Genomic DNA, 12972 nt, shown 5'->3' with positions numbered 1-12972 from the left:
AAAAGACGTTAATTGAACTTTTTAGTAAATAAAAAAGATGAGAAAACGTCTAAAGAATAAATATTTCAGTTAGCATAGGATTGATAACAAGCGAAATAAGACCAAATTAGGATTTTATAGTTCCAATAAAAGATGCTGAGTTCGAGTCTCCACATAAGAATATCAACATTGGTTTAGACATAGATGCATTTAACCAACGAACTAGTATAGAATGTAAAAGAAACATTTACCCTTAACTCTATTGTAAAAGTGAGAGTGCTCTCATTAATAACAATACAAAACCATTTCTAACACACATACGATTAATGTTTTAATAGAAAATGTTCAACTTGTTTTCATAACTCGACCGAGAAATGATAAATCCTGTCACATACCAAATATATATATATATATATATATATATATATATATATATATATATTGGTATGTGACAGGATTTATCATTTCTCGGTCGAGTTATGAAAACAAGTTGAACATTTTCTATTAAAACATTAATCGTATGTGTGTTAGAAATGGTTTTGTATTGTTATTAATGAGAGCACTCTCACTTTTACAATAGAGTTAAGGGTAAATGTTTCTTTTACATTCTATACTAGTTCGTTGGTTAAATGCATCTATGTCTAAACCAATATATATATATATATACCGTCTTGATTTCATTCTTTACCTGGATTAATAGAAAGGATTCCTCCCATGAGTATTAATCAAGAATATCTTAACTTTGATTGCTTGTGAAGTTGACATCTAGATTAGTGCGAAAAGGTTTGCATATCGAAATACATAAACTTGAAGCATTAATATAGTAATATTCACAGTCCTACTTTCACATATTTCCCTAGAATACGCAATTTTTCCAAGATATTCAGATTAACTCCAACTTTATGGATAATGCTTTGGCTAATAGGTTTAAATACTATAGTGAAAGCAAACTCACATGGTGGGTTTTTATTACTATAATGTTTTTATAAGGTTTATACAACTTCATACTACTGCCAAAAATAAAACATAAATCAACACCCAAAGAGACGATTGCAATAGAACTATTTAGCTATTTTATATTTATAGGTTTCAAATGAGAGAATGGTGGAATGATGGTAAGAAACATTTGTCACTACGAGATAATCCAATTTTACTCATACTTAAATGGCTTTATCGTTTAAGAAGTCTTCTATGAATATATACCAATAATTATATAAAAGATATGCACCAAATACTCAAAAACTACAAGTGTATTAGAAATTTAACTTGACGATTATTAATGTTAAGCGAGTACACAATTAATATCAATATGTAACCATTGTTGGAGTAGTTGAGGTCTTCGTATCCTGGTTCGAATTGTCGTTAACATAGTTCGCGGGTATCTCAGATCATAACAAAATATATTCATACTAAGGTACAGATGAAAGGTAAGTAAACATATGCACGAATGTGGTCACATAGTGTTGAAAAATGTTTAGAGCTGAATTCCGAAACAATCGTTGCTGGTGAATTTGTTTTACTACAGTATGGATCCAAACAATATGTAGCAAATATTTTCTTGTTCATATTATGGTAACGCTTAATTATGTGCCAGCCTAGTGCCATCAACTAGACGGTACTAAATATAATACATGGAAACAATTACAACTGAATGGAAGACTAGTAACCAAATCACTGGAAAGTGTAAATAATCACTGAATAGATAGAGAACATCTTTATAAAACTGTACGGTCAATTATGGGTTTTTTTAATAAGGACTGAAAATTTCTAACTCACACTTACTTAGATGACGATACATAGATTTAAAAAAATTTAGCCATCATTATTGAAGAAAAATGAACACTAAAAATTGGAACACTGGTTTCTCCTAATAAACATTTGGCACTGTCATAACTCCTCCTCGTCACCAGAAGTATGGAAATTAAGATTATTAAGCTTATCTACTAACAACACAGAGCACCCCGGCAAGCGATTTAAAATAACCTATCAAGGAAATGACTCAAGATCTAGAGACGGTTAATACAAGCAGAAAGTGGAAATAATTCTTCATGACCAAAAAAAGCATTTGAACTAGATAACTTATGAACATAATGAGACATAATAACGATGTCCGAGTAGGGACAATGGTTGGATTGTTGAAAGTTTCGAAAATAAACAGTGGACAGAAATTCATCGAAGTTTGTAACATAACGAAGAGCGCAAGCTGACAAGAAGCCTACGCAATGATCATGAACAGTGGTGGGTAGTGAAAGCAAGAGAGATGGAAAAGGCAGCGGCAATAGGTAATAGCAGACAATTGTTCAGACTCGTTAAGGAAACCAATATTAGGAACTCGACTGTTAGCGAAAAAATCTCAGAGAAAGATGGATATATACATTCTCAATCCAGGAGATTGGATCGATGGGCAGAACACTTTAGGGATCAGTTCAACTGGCCTTCAGCCACACTTCGGTTTCCCACGATCTCCAGTCAACCTGAATGGCAAGTTAATGTAGGTCCTCCATCTCTTTACGAAGTTGAAAAAGTTATAAGAAATCTGAGACGAGGGAGAGTAGCTGGCCCTGACAGGTTTACTCCTGAGATTTTTAAGGATGGTGGTCCAGTATTAGCAGTGAGATTAACTGAGGTCTTAGGTAGAATTTGGGAACTAGACGTAATCCCATCTGACTGGTCTCAATCACTGATTGTGCCAGTCTATAAGAAAGGACAAAAGTCCTCTTGTGACAATCACAGAGGAATCAGTTTGACTAATATAGTGTCTAAAATATTAGCTTCAATAATACTTCGACGCCTAACCAAAGCTCATGAAGAGACCCTGAATGACATTGCTAAAAATCGGTTGCAATGGCACTCTTTGTATTCTCCAAAATTCTAATCTTCTGAATTCTTCATGTCCCTTTTTTTCCTCTTTCCAAATTTGTTTCGCTGGATTATACTCCTTGAATAACATCTTCAAACCCTAATCTTTCCGATTACTGCTTATACTCTTACCACCTCTACCACTACGGGATTTGAATCAACAACTGCATCTCGGTGCTAATGTGGTATGGCAACTCGAAATAATGTACGTACGTACGAAGTTCTACGTTGTTACTGACTGATTGACTGACTTGTAACTAGACGCACGCGAAAGGTTGTGCTTTGTCATAACATCGAGCCTATGTAACATAATAGTAGAACACTAAAAATCTCCAGAGTAAACACACAGATTAAAGTTCAGCAAAATCATTGATCCTTCTTAGGTCAAACTACTCTTCACACATAAATATTTAAATCATGTTTGATAGATGTCGAACAAAGAAATATAGTTTTTCAAAAATAGACATAGCTCAGTAGCATTATAATCTATCTACCGATACCAACCTGATGTATACCCCATGAAGAGAGAAGGTTGAAATTTCCACAATCTGCTTTAATGCGTAGATATTCCCGTAATGGTAGAACACGTTCCGTAACAAAGCCAATTTCATTAGATAATTTCCCTGAACCAATCTCTGATCCACCGATCCAAGTAAGCATATTTGGATGACGTATTGTTTTCATCCACTTGACTGTGCTTTGAAAAACAGACAGAATAGTACTAGCTTCCCTGGTTGCAGCATTCGAACTTAGGTTGCACACAAACAAAGTAACCTCTTCTTTGGTTTTCTTTTTCTGACCAGGGAGAAGTCGCCATTTGAAATCATATGGACCATGAATCGTTCCTAATGGTTCTGAGTTGGGTGGGTCAATAGAGAAACCAGGGACTGGGTCATGAGAAAAGTTCAAGCCTAATGAGGTAGCTGATCCCAACAAGCTGTCTGAATCCCTGTTAGTAAATAGCCACATAACTTGGTGGACTATCCTTTACTAGTTTTCTGTAAATTGAACAAAAGATTAAACTAACAGGGAGTCAGTAATAAAATAAGGTATATATATATATATATATATATATATATATATATATATATATATATATATATATATATATATATATATGAGATAATGGCTCATGTATTGATATTTTTACAAGTGGTACAGAGAGAATAATACTGTAAAAAGATGTGCGAAAACAAGAAAATATAAAAATCTGATTATTTTATTCGGCGAACTAGGGAAAATTAGCCTGATTTCAAACCTAGACGTGGATGTATCGACCATACATTCACTATTCGTCAAGTTTTGAGATAAATATATCGCCGCCCAACTATGGTCGTGTTTCTCGACTTTGAGGTGATACTCAACTCTATCGGACGAAAGATTGTGGCTGTTTGTCATTGAAAGGGGTACCAAATTACATACAATATGTGAAGCATCTCTACTCAGATAATATTGTTTGAGTCAGAGGTATTAGGAAACTGTCACCAGGACTATCGACCTCAAGTGATACGTATTAGGTTTGATCATAATTCTCTATTTAATTTCATCATAGATATCTCCCTAGAAATAACACTCTATCGAACCTTTTGGACTGACCTCTTACAAGGAGATCCATTTATGACAGTTCTGTTTAGTGGAGCTGACAAGGTGAAGGCTGATCGCCTTAAGGAACAATGCCATGTTTGAGACGCGATCCTTTCCTAAATGGAAAATATTATTTCAAGACTTCCCTGAGTCAACGTCTGAATTAATGATAGGGAATGGAGTAATTCCGCTAGTCTAATAATTCACTTACGTTGAGTCTCATTGACGCTGGTGGGTTGGTTTCCGCACAAATTTCGGCGTATATTCAAAGCTCGGTTGCCCCTCGCCAAATCGTGGTGTAAGTGAGATAGCCGTGTGGCGTTTGTATGAACTAATGATTCTTTTGTACTTGATAACTACTTGATTTCGAATTCCAAATGCAATACGTTCGTTTGTGCTCATCTAATACCTCTTAGTTAAATTGCGTTATTTCTGAGATTTCTAGTTTGTATGATAATTAAAGTACTCCTAATTATCACATTGGCGTCGTGATGGAACGGTTGGACATACATTCAGATTTTGATGCTTTTGAAGATTACATGGAAAGGTTCGAAATCTGGGCTATGACCAACGAAGATGTTTAGAATATTAATATTGTGGCTCATTTCTTTACATTCACCGGTGTATACACTCTCTGTCTTCCCTTAAACTAAGAGATTAAAATCGCTTCAAATATTTCTTTCTACGAACTAATTTTTTCTTCCTGTACTATATCCTTATTGCAATCTTTCTTTTATATATTACTACCTCTGAATTAACTACTTTTATGAATCCGGTGTCCATCTCGTTGTGTTAATGAGGTATGGCAACTTGGACCGATGCATAAATGTGCCTGGTCCTACGTTGTAGCTGACTGATCGGAAAAGAAGCATACAGCTTATTAAAAACTGGTTTTTACCAGCAAAGCCCATTTCACTTCCTTATGCAACTCTCAAGGAACTACTGCTAGGCTATGTAAAGTATACAGATTTCGAATGAGGTAAAGGAGGAAAATTTCATAAAATGACTCATCAAGACATGAGGAATTCCACTACGTTACTACGTCTCAGTCCAATGAGTAATCGAGGTTATTTAGATAATTCATTGAGAAGTTGCGAAGCAAGTCACGAAGTTTGGTAAATGCTTGTTCTGGGGTAAGTTTCGCCCGTGTAATTCATGTGCATTTTGTAATACCAAATGCTTTAAATGTGGTAAAACCGGACACATTTAGTCAGTTTGTAATACTATTATTCGTTTCGCTGCAAGCAATGCTAAATTTTGTAGTTCTGATCGTATTAAGCTGGATGTTTCTAATGATCATTTATTTCTATCCACCTCGAAAAACAGTAGTCATGTAGCAGCCCAGAATTAAATGAAACTCAGAATCATTGTAAGATAAAAGCTTCTAGTCAATCAACTTTTTATCGGATTTCTCATGTTATTGTACCAGATGTGACTTGTCCTAACGATTCACATATTTCTAATGAAATTTTTTACAAATCTGAGGAAAATATGTTGAGTGAAGCAAATCGTGATAAAAAATCTGATGCAGTTTTGATCGATGCTGATTTTTCTAATGGTCCATTATCCTCCAATGACATTTCTAATAAATTTGAAGAAAATATTCCAAAACAATCAAATCCTGATGCCATGTTAAGTGTTATTTGTCTTTATGATGCATTTGTTTCTTATGAGGAACTTGCGAAGCACAAGTCCTAAACAAGCTTGATTTTGATTACAATTCGGATGATTTCATATCAAATGTTGTTTTTACTTATCATGAAGTTACTTCTAAGGAATTTTCTAATCAATGTGAGAAATAGGTTATAAATGAAGCCACGCTATTCATAACTTGAGGATATGAAGATCCAACATTATTTCGTGGGGGAGGATAGTATTGGAAAATCTATGGTTCAATGATTTCAGTACACAACAAGTATGGTGATTACATACAACTCCAAGACCCAGGTGATTCCGTTCTGATTTCAGTTGCTAATTCTAATACTAGAAAGTATATTATAGATCATACAGAGTCTACATCTAATAAACAATCAGACAGACATATGATGAACTCAAGAAGTACGCTGATCGCAGAAATTTGGATTTTCATTTAAGCTATGATGGAATCGGTGTCTGTAATGAACTAATGATTCTTTTGTACTTGATGACTGCTTGATTTCGAATTCCAAATGCGATACGTTCATTCGTGCTCATCTAGTACTTTTAGGCTAAATTGCGTTATTTCTAGGATTCCTAGTTTGTACTATAATTAAAATACTTCAAACCATGACAATCCGTCTGTCCACTAAAGGACGATTCGACTGCTCAGCAGTTTTCTTTACTCTACAGACAAGCATTCGCAAATTTCATAAAAGTACTTTAATTGATTTAAACACCAACTATACCTACCAAAAATGATCGCAAAGTGATTGAGAGTAGTATGAAATCATGGCACTAAACCTGCATTGAAACTTTCTATGGGTTACAGATCTAATCCACAATTATAGGTTCTCCTAAGATATACGACAAGATCAGGAAAAAATAGTGAAACCCAGTAATCAATGCCGTTAGTCTATACGGTATGTGAAGGGGTATTAGGACGTTTATGAATGGTTCAGGGACGCTCTTGCCTAACAGACAATGAATCACTCCCCAAGGAACTGAAAATAGAGCGTATGTTAACAAAAACTGGTCTCTATTTAGGCTCCATAATTCTTTACCACCACTGCTTTACCAAAACTTTAAACATTTAGCATTAGCGATATATTCGTCGGTGCATCCTAAACCACACAGCAAAGCAGACTCAACTAGGAATGATTTAATAAATTTTTTGACAGGACATAAATGACGTTATGAACCAGAACACTCAGTTTATGAAGTGCATTCGTTGAAGCACCCTCTTGATGACGTTTGTTTCCATGGAGCCTTAGATTATCCGCCTCTAGATTTGGGGTCTTATATGAAAGGGATCAGGAAATCGGTACATAGCATTGCTAAAAATGTATGTTTAATTAATTCCAGAATTCACAGGATTATTTCGCTTCAGAATAATAACACTGCAGTTCAAAAAGAGCGTTATTTTCGAAATTTATTACTATGTTTAACTTAATTTTTTAATAAAGCTCTCTCTGACCATGGATTTACTTTCTTACTGACATGTGCTAAGTTGAGACTAATTATGTCGTGAGAGCGTGTCTGATCTCATATGCAATTAAAATTAGGACATAATCTTAATGAATATCGCATCACCTGTAGTTTCTTTTGTAGACCTTCGTAAATGGAAGTGGAACTTTGTACTTACGACGAATTTGTGTGACGAGCATCTATCAACTGATAATCACCTTGTAAACTATAATGTCATTTTCCGTCAGTGTCTAACTGGCGAGACGAAAGTTTATGGACGAACAAACACGTATAGGATAACAGGTCTTGGATTTTGGCACGAAATTCACTCATTCAATCGGATGAATAGGTTTGTCATTATAAGTGTCACTTCTTGATGAAAACCCGAAATCTATGAAAAGTGGACAATTCGATATGTATTTAGTTGGAAATTAGACAACTTAGTGACATTTCAAACACAAGGCGACAAAAAAGGAAATTTCGCATTATTTTTCAACAAGAAAAAAAGAAGACTCTTTGGCGAGTTTTTCTGATATTTAACCTAATTGTTTAAAAGATTGTCTCTTTTAAAAGAGACAATAATTATTTCCCTTATATTGGTTGCTTAAGCAACCATTAGGGTTCCCGTGCCACACAGTATATGGTTTAATTCAAAATATTAGCAGGACAACAAGAATAGCCACCAGAGGCAAAATGTCCTTTTTAGTACTAGTTTTCAAGAGGGCGAATTTGGGAAGGCACACAAGATGTTAGAAGGCCAATAAGTGATTATCTGTCAGCTGGTTGTTTCTAGTGACTGTGAAAAAGTTGTGCATAGCTGGCATATAAATAGCGTTTTCTGTGAACGAATATTAGAAGAATATAACATAATACAGTTTTTCTGTACCTTTTACCAGTCCAAACGTAGTAATACAGTAAACATGATGAGTTGACCTTACAAGTTCAAGGCTAGAAGGTCTACATTCACTGTACAATATATTTGTCACGAGATTGTGTGGACCATTTAATTTCTTCAAGTTTTCTTCTTCTTGCTTCAGTACAGTTCCAGGTATTTGGTGATTTTCGATGGGTCTAGACACTGTAATGAACTCTAAAAACTGGTGGTTATTTGTGGAATTTTGTATCGTGTAGTTGAGTGAATGCGTTTGTTTCAGGAGAGCACGGTTTCTGAATGCCGACACCCGTCATATTACCAAGAAGGAATTTGGTTGGTTGCAACTTGAAAATAATAAAGTGACATTTTGAGTTATAGGAGATGATTGTTTCAAGGACTGAAATCGAGAGGACAAAAAGCGAATGTTTGGAGCCATAACCGAGTTGGTGAACACAGAGGATCCACCTAGAGGAGTTGGAAAACCCTAATTCCAAACTAATGGTGAACACGGACTACGGAATCTTGAGGGAACCAATTGTTGGTCACTGGCTACCATGAGACTGCATCTCCTGGTGTCGCTCCACTGCCTTTTGGATTAGACCTGTAGGTGCAAGGCTCTTGGTGTGGCCCCCTAAGAAAACCACCTGCCTCGAGTGAACAATATGACGCATATATATTTGGTGCCTTCGTGCACCAACAATAATGTTTTAAGTAAATAAATGAAAATTTCAGAGCTATCGATTGTGGTCATTTCGGCTGGAAGAACATCCTGAATGGGGACAAACTTTAATGAGGAAAAGTGGGAACGTACCTAGGTGTCCGTGGTTTGGCTTACTTAAGGTGTTGTATGTCATTGTCAAGTAACCTCTTATTCTCGTATAGCTCAACCAGAATAATCTCAGGTTCTGGAGTGCTTTCTCATGAAAATTGTGTTTCAGACCAATCACCTACTTTGTTGCCCGTCTCCGTCCTCGATCTAGGTTTAACTCTCTTTCAATATGAGGATAAGTTATGACATCTAGAGCTTCAAGGTGGGGGCCTCCATTCGTCCTAAACTGTGTTACGAACAGCTCAGAGGTGATTGAGTCGAATCATCTATGAGTAAAATAGAGAGTCGCATTGGCCTTAACTACCTCCCTCGTGTGGCTTGAACTGATGTCCAGATCCTCTGTGGTTGCAAGCCCGAGATCTTTTTCCAAAAAAACACTCGGGAATGGGGTTCCGTGGGGAGTTTGTGCTTTTTGTTAAATGAGGCAGAATAATCATGGCATGAAATTTCGATAGGTTAAGATTTAACCAATTGTCTACTGCCCACCCCTCTATTGTTGTATGATCATTTTAAAGTTCAAATGAGTCCTTTTCGGCTTTTACAGGCCTTCAGATCTCTGCGTAGATATAGTATTCTAATTGTCGTATGACTTAGGAATTCCAGGATTAACGCAATTGAATTAAGAAGACACAGGCACCAACGAATGTATTGTATTTAGAATTCGAAACCAAGCATTCAACAAGTACCAAGGTATCATTAGTTCATTCAAACACCACATCCGCCACAGTTTAAATAGAAGTATAAGTGTTTGTAATCGGTTGTACGTCTTCTTGTTAAGTTCATCTTGAGTCTGTCCGACAATGTATAAGATAAAAACTTTGTAGTATCTAGAATGTGCTCATTAGTATTGGAATTAACAAACGAAATCGGAACAGACTCACCTGGAATTGTATACAACCAGCATGTCGGTTTTGTAATGAAATCATTAATATCTAGAATTCGAACCATAGATTTTTCAACACTATCCTCCCCCACGAAATAATGTTGGATCTTTATATCCCTAAGTTATGAATAATGTGGCTTCATTTAAAACATATTTCTCACATTGTTTAGAGTAAACATTAGAACTGTTTTTGTGATAAGAGTAAACAGCAGTTGATATGAAATCATCCGAAATGTAATCAAACTCGAGGTCACTTAGTACTCGTGCTTCGCATTGAGCAGGTTTTACACAAGGATCAAATGCATTATGAGGAGAGGTGATATATGATATGACATCAGGATTTGATTCTTCTGAAATATTCTTATGAAATTCATTAGGACTGTCATTGCAGAGCGTAGGATCGTTAGAAAAATCAGCATCTATCCAAACCACATCAGGTTTTTGATCACGATTAGGTACATTTAACATATTTTCCTCAGAATTGCAAGTAATTTCATTAGAAATATGTGAATCATTAGGAAAAGTCATACCTGGTACAATAGCATGAGAATTCTGATAAATCGGTTGATTAGGAACAGTTGTCTCACAAGAATTCCGGATTTCATTTAACTCTGAACTGCCATATGACTCTGCACTGTCTTTTGAAATCGTTGATAAAGATAAATGATTATCATGAATACTGGACTCAGTAGAATCAGAATTACAAGACTTAATATTTGTTGCAGTAGGATGAACATTAGCATTACAAAGTGACTGAACTTGTCCAATATCACGACATTTGAAGCACCTAGAATTACGAAATTGACATGAATTAGAAGAGTGGAACTTGCAACAGGACAAACACTGACCAAACTTGTCCCCATCCTCGTGAACTGCATCCAAACTCAATGAATTGTCTGCATAACCTTGAGTGTGAATTGGGTTGGGATGACGTAATGTAGTGGACTTTTTTATATCCTCATGAATCATTTTATGAAATCTTTCTCCTTTACGACATTCGAAATTTGTATACTGAGCATAGTCTAGCAGTAGATCCTTGAGAGCTGTATAAGAAAGCGAAATGGGCTTTTCCGGCATAGCCAGAGTTCTTAATAAGCTGTACGCTTCTCTCCCAATGAATGTGAGGAAGTGTGCCACAATATTAACATCCTCATCATCTTCCTTGGTCATAGCCCAGATTTCGAACCTCTCAAAGTAATCTTCAAAAGCTTCCGAAGTTGAATGAATATCTAACTTTTCCATTGCAGGCTCCATCGCGACGCCAATATAGTATTCTAATTGTCGTATAACTTAGGAATTCCAGGATTAACGCAATTGAATTAAGAAGACACAGGCACCAACGAATGTATTGTATTTAGAATTCGAAACCAAGCATTCAACAAGTACCAAGGTATCATTAGTTCATTCAAACACCACATCCGCCACAGTTTAAATAGAAGTATAAGTGTTTGTAATCGGTTGTACGTCTTCTTGTTAAGTTCATCTTGAGTCTGTCCGACAATGTATAAGATAAAAACTTTGTAGTATCTAGAATGTGCTCATTAGTATTGGAATTAACAAACGAAATCGGAACAGACTCACCTGGAATTGTATACAACCAGCATGTCGGTTTTGTAATGAAATCATTAATATCTAGAATTCGAACCATAGATTTTTCAACACTATCCTCCCCCACGAAATAATGTTGGATCTTTATATCCCTAAGTTATGAATAATGTGGCTTCATTTAAAACATATTTCTCACATTGTTTAGAGTAAACATTAGAACTGTTTTTGTGATAAGAGTAAACAGCAGTTGATATGAAATCATCCGAAATGTAATCAAACTCGAGGTCACTTAGTACTCGTGCTTCGCATTGAGCAGGTTTTACACAAGGATCAAATGCATTATGAGGAGAGGTGATATATGATATGACATCAGGATTTGATTCTTCTGAAATATTCTTATGAAATTCATTAGGACTGTCATTGCAGAGCGTAGGATCGTTAGAAAAATCAGCATCTATCCAAACCACATCAGGTTTTTGATCACGATTAGGTACATTTAACATATTTTCCTCAGAATTGCAAGTAATTTCATTAGAAATATGTGAATCATTAGGAAAAGTCATACCTGGTACAATAGCATGAGAATTCTGATAAATCGGTTGATTAGGAACAGTTGTCTCACAAGAATTCCGGATTTCATTTAACTCTGAACTGCCATATGACTCTGCACTGTCTTTTGAAATCGTTGATAAAGATAAATGATTATCATGAATACTGGACTCAGTAGAATCAGAATTACAAGACTTAATATTTGTTGCAGTAGGATGAACATTAGCATTACAAAGTGACTGAACTTGTCCAATATCACGACATTTGAAGCACCTAGAATTACGAAATTGACATGAATTAGAAGAGTGGAACTTGCAACAGGACAAACACTGACCAAACTTGTCCCCATCCTCGTGAACTGCATCCAAACTCAATGAATTGTCTGCATAACCTTGAGTGTGAATTGGGTTGGGATGACGTAATGTAGTGGACTTTTTTATATCCTCATGAATCATTTTATGAAATCTTTCTCCTTTACGACATTCGAAATTTGTATACTGAGCATAGTCTAGCAGTAGATCCTTGAGAGCTGTATAAGAAAGCGAAATGGGCTTTTCCGGCATAGCCAGAGTTCTTAATAAGCTGTACGCTTCTCTCCCAATGAATGTGAGGAAGTGTGCCACAATATTAACATCCTCATCATCTTCCTTGGTCATAGCCCAGATTTCGAACCTCTCAAAGTAATCTTCAAAAGCTTCCGAAGTTGAATGAATATCTAACTTTTCCATTGCAGGCTCCATCGCGACGCCAATATAGTATTCTAAT

The 12972-nt window shown here is 35.7% G+C and overlaps 1 protein-coding gene across 1 annotated transcript in view; it reads right to left on the bottom strand.

The window, feature by feature from the left end:
* Positions 1 to 8645, bottom strand: part of SCYL1 (N-terminal kinase-like protein) — a 32923-nt gene extending 24278 nt beyond the window's left edge. Inside the window, exons 1-2 of the mRNA XM_051209227.1 lie at positions 8411 to 8645; positions 3343 to 3836 (exon numbers count right to left, since the gene is read on the bottom strand). Coding sequence (XP_051073051.1) covers positions 3343 to 3807 — 465 coding nt within the window. The 5' untranslated portion in view covers positions 3808 to 3836; positions 8411 to 8645. The remainder of the gene's footprint in view (positions 1 to 3342; positions 3837 to 8410) is intronic.
* Between the last annotated feature and the right edge of the window lie 4327 nt (positions 8646 to 12972).

The sequence above is a fragment of the Schistosoma haematobium genome, chromosome 1 (assembly GCF_000699445.3).
Source record: "Schistosoma haematobium chromosome 1, whole genome shotgun sequence".
Classification (NCBI taxonomy): domain Eukaryota; kingdom Metazoa; phylum Platyhelminthes; class Trematoda; order Strigeidida; family Schistosomatidae; genus Schistosoma; species Schistosoma haematobium.
Note: the sequence above shows the minus strand (reverse complement) of the source record. Positions and strands in the feature narration are given on the sequence as shown.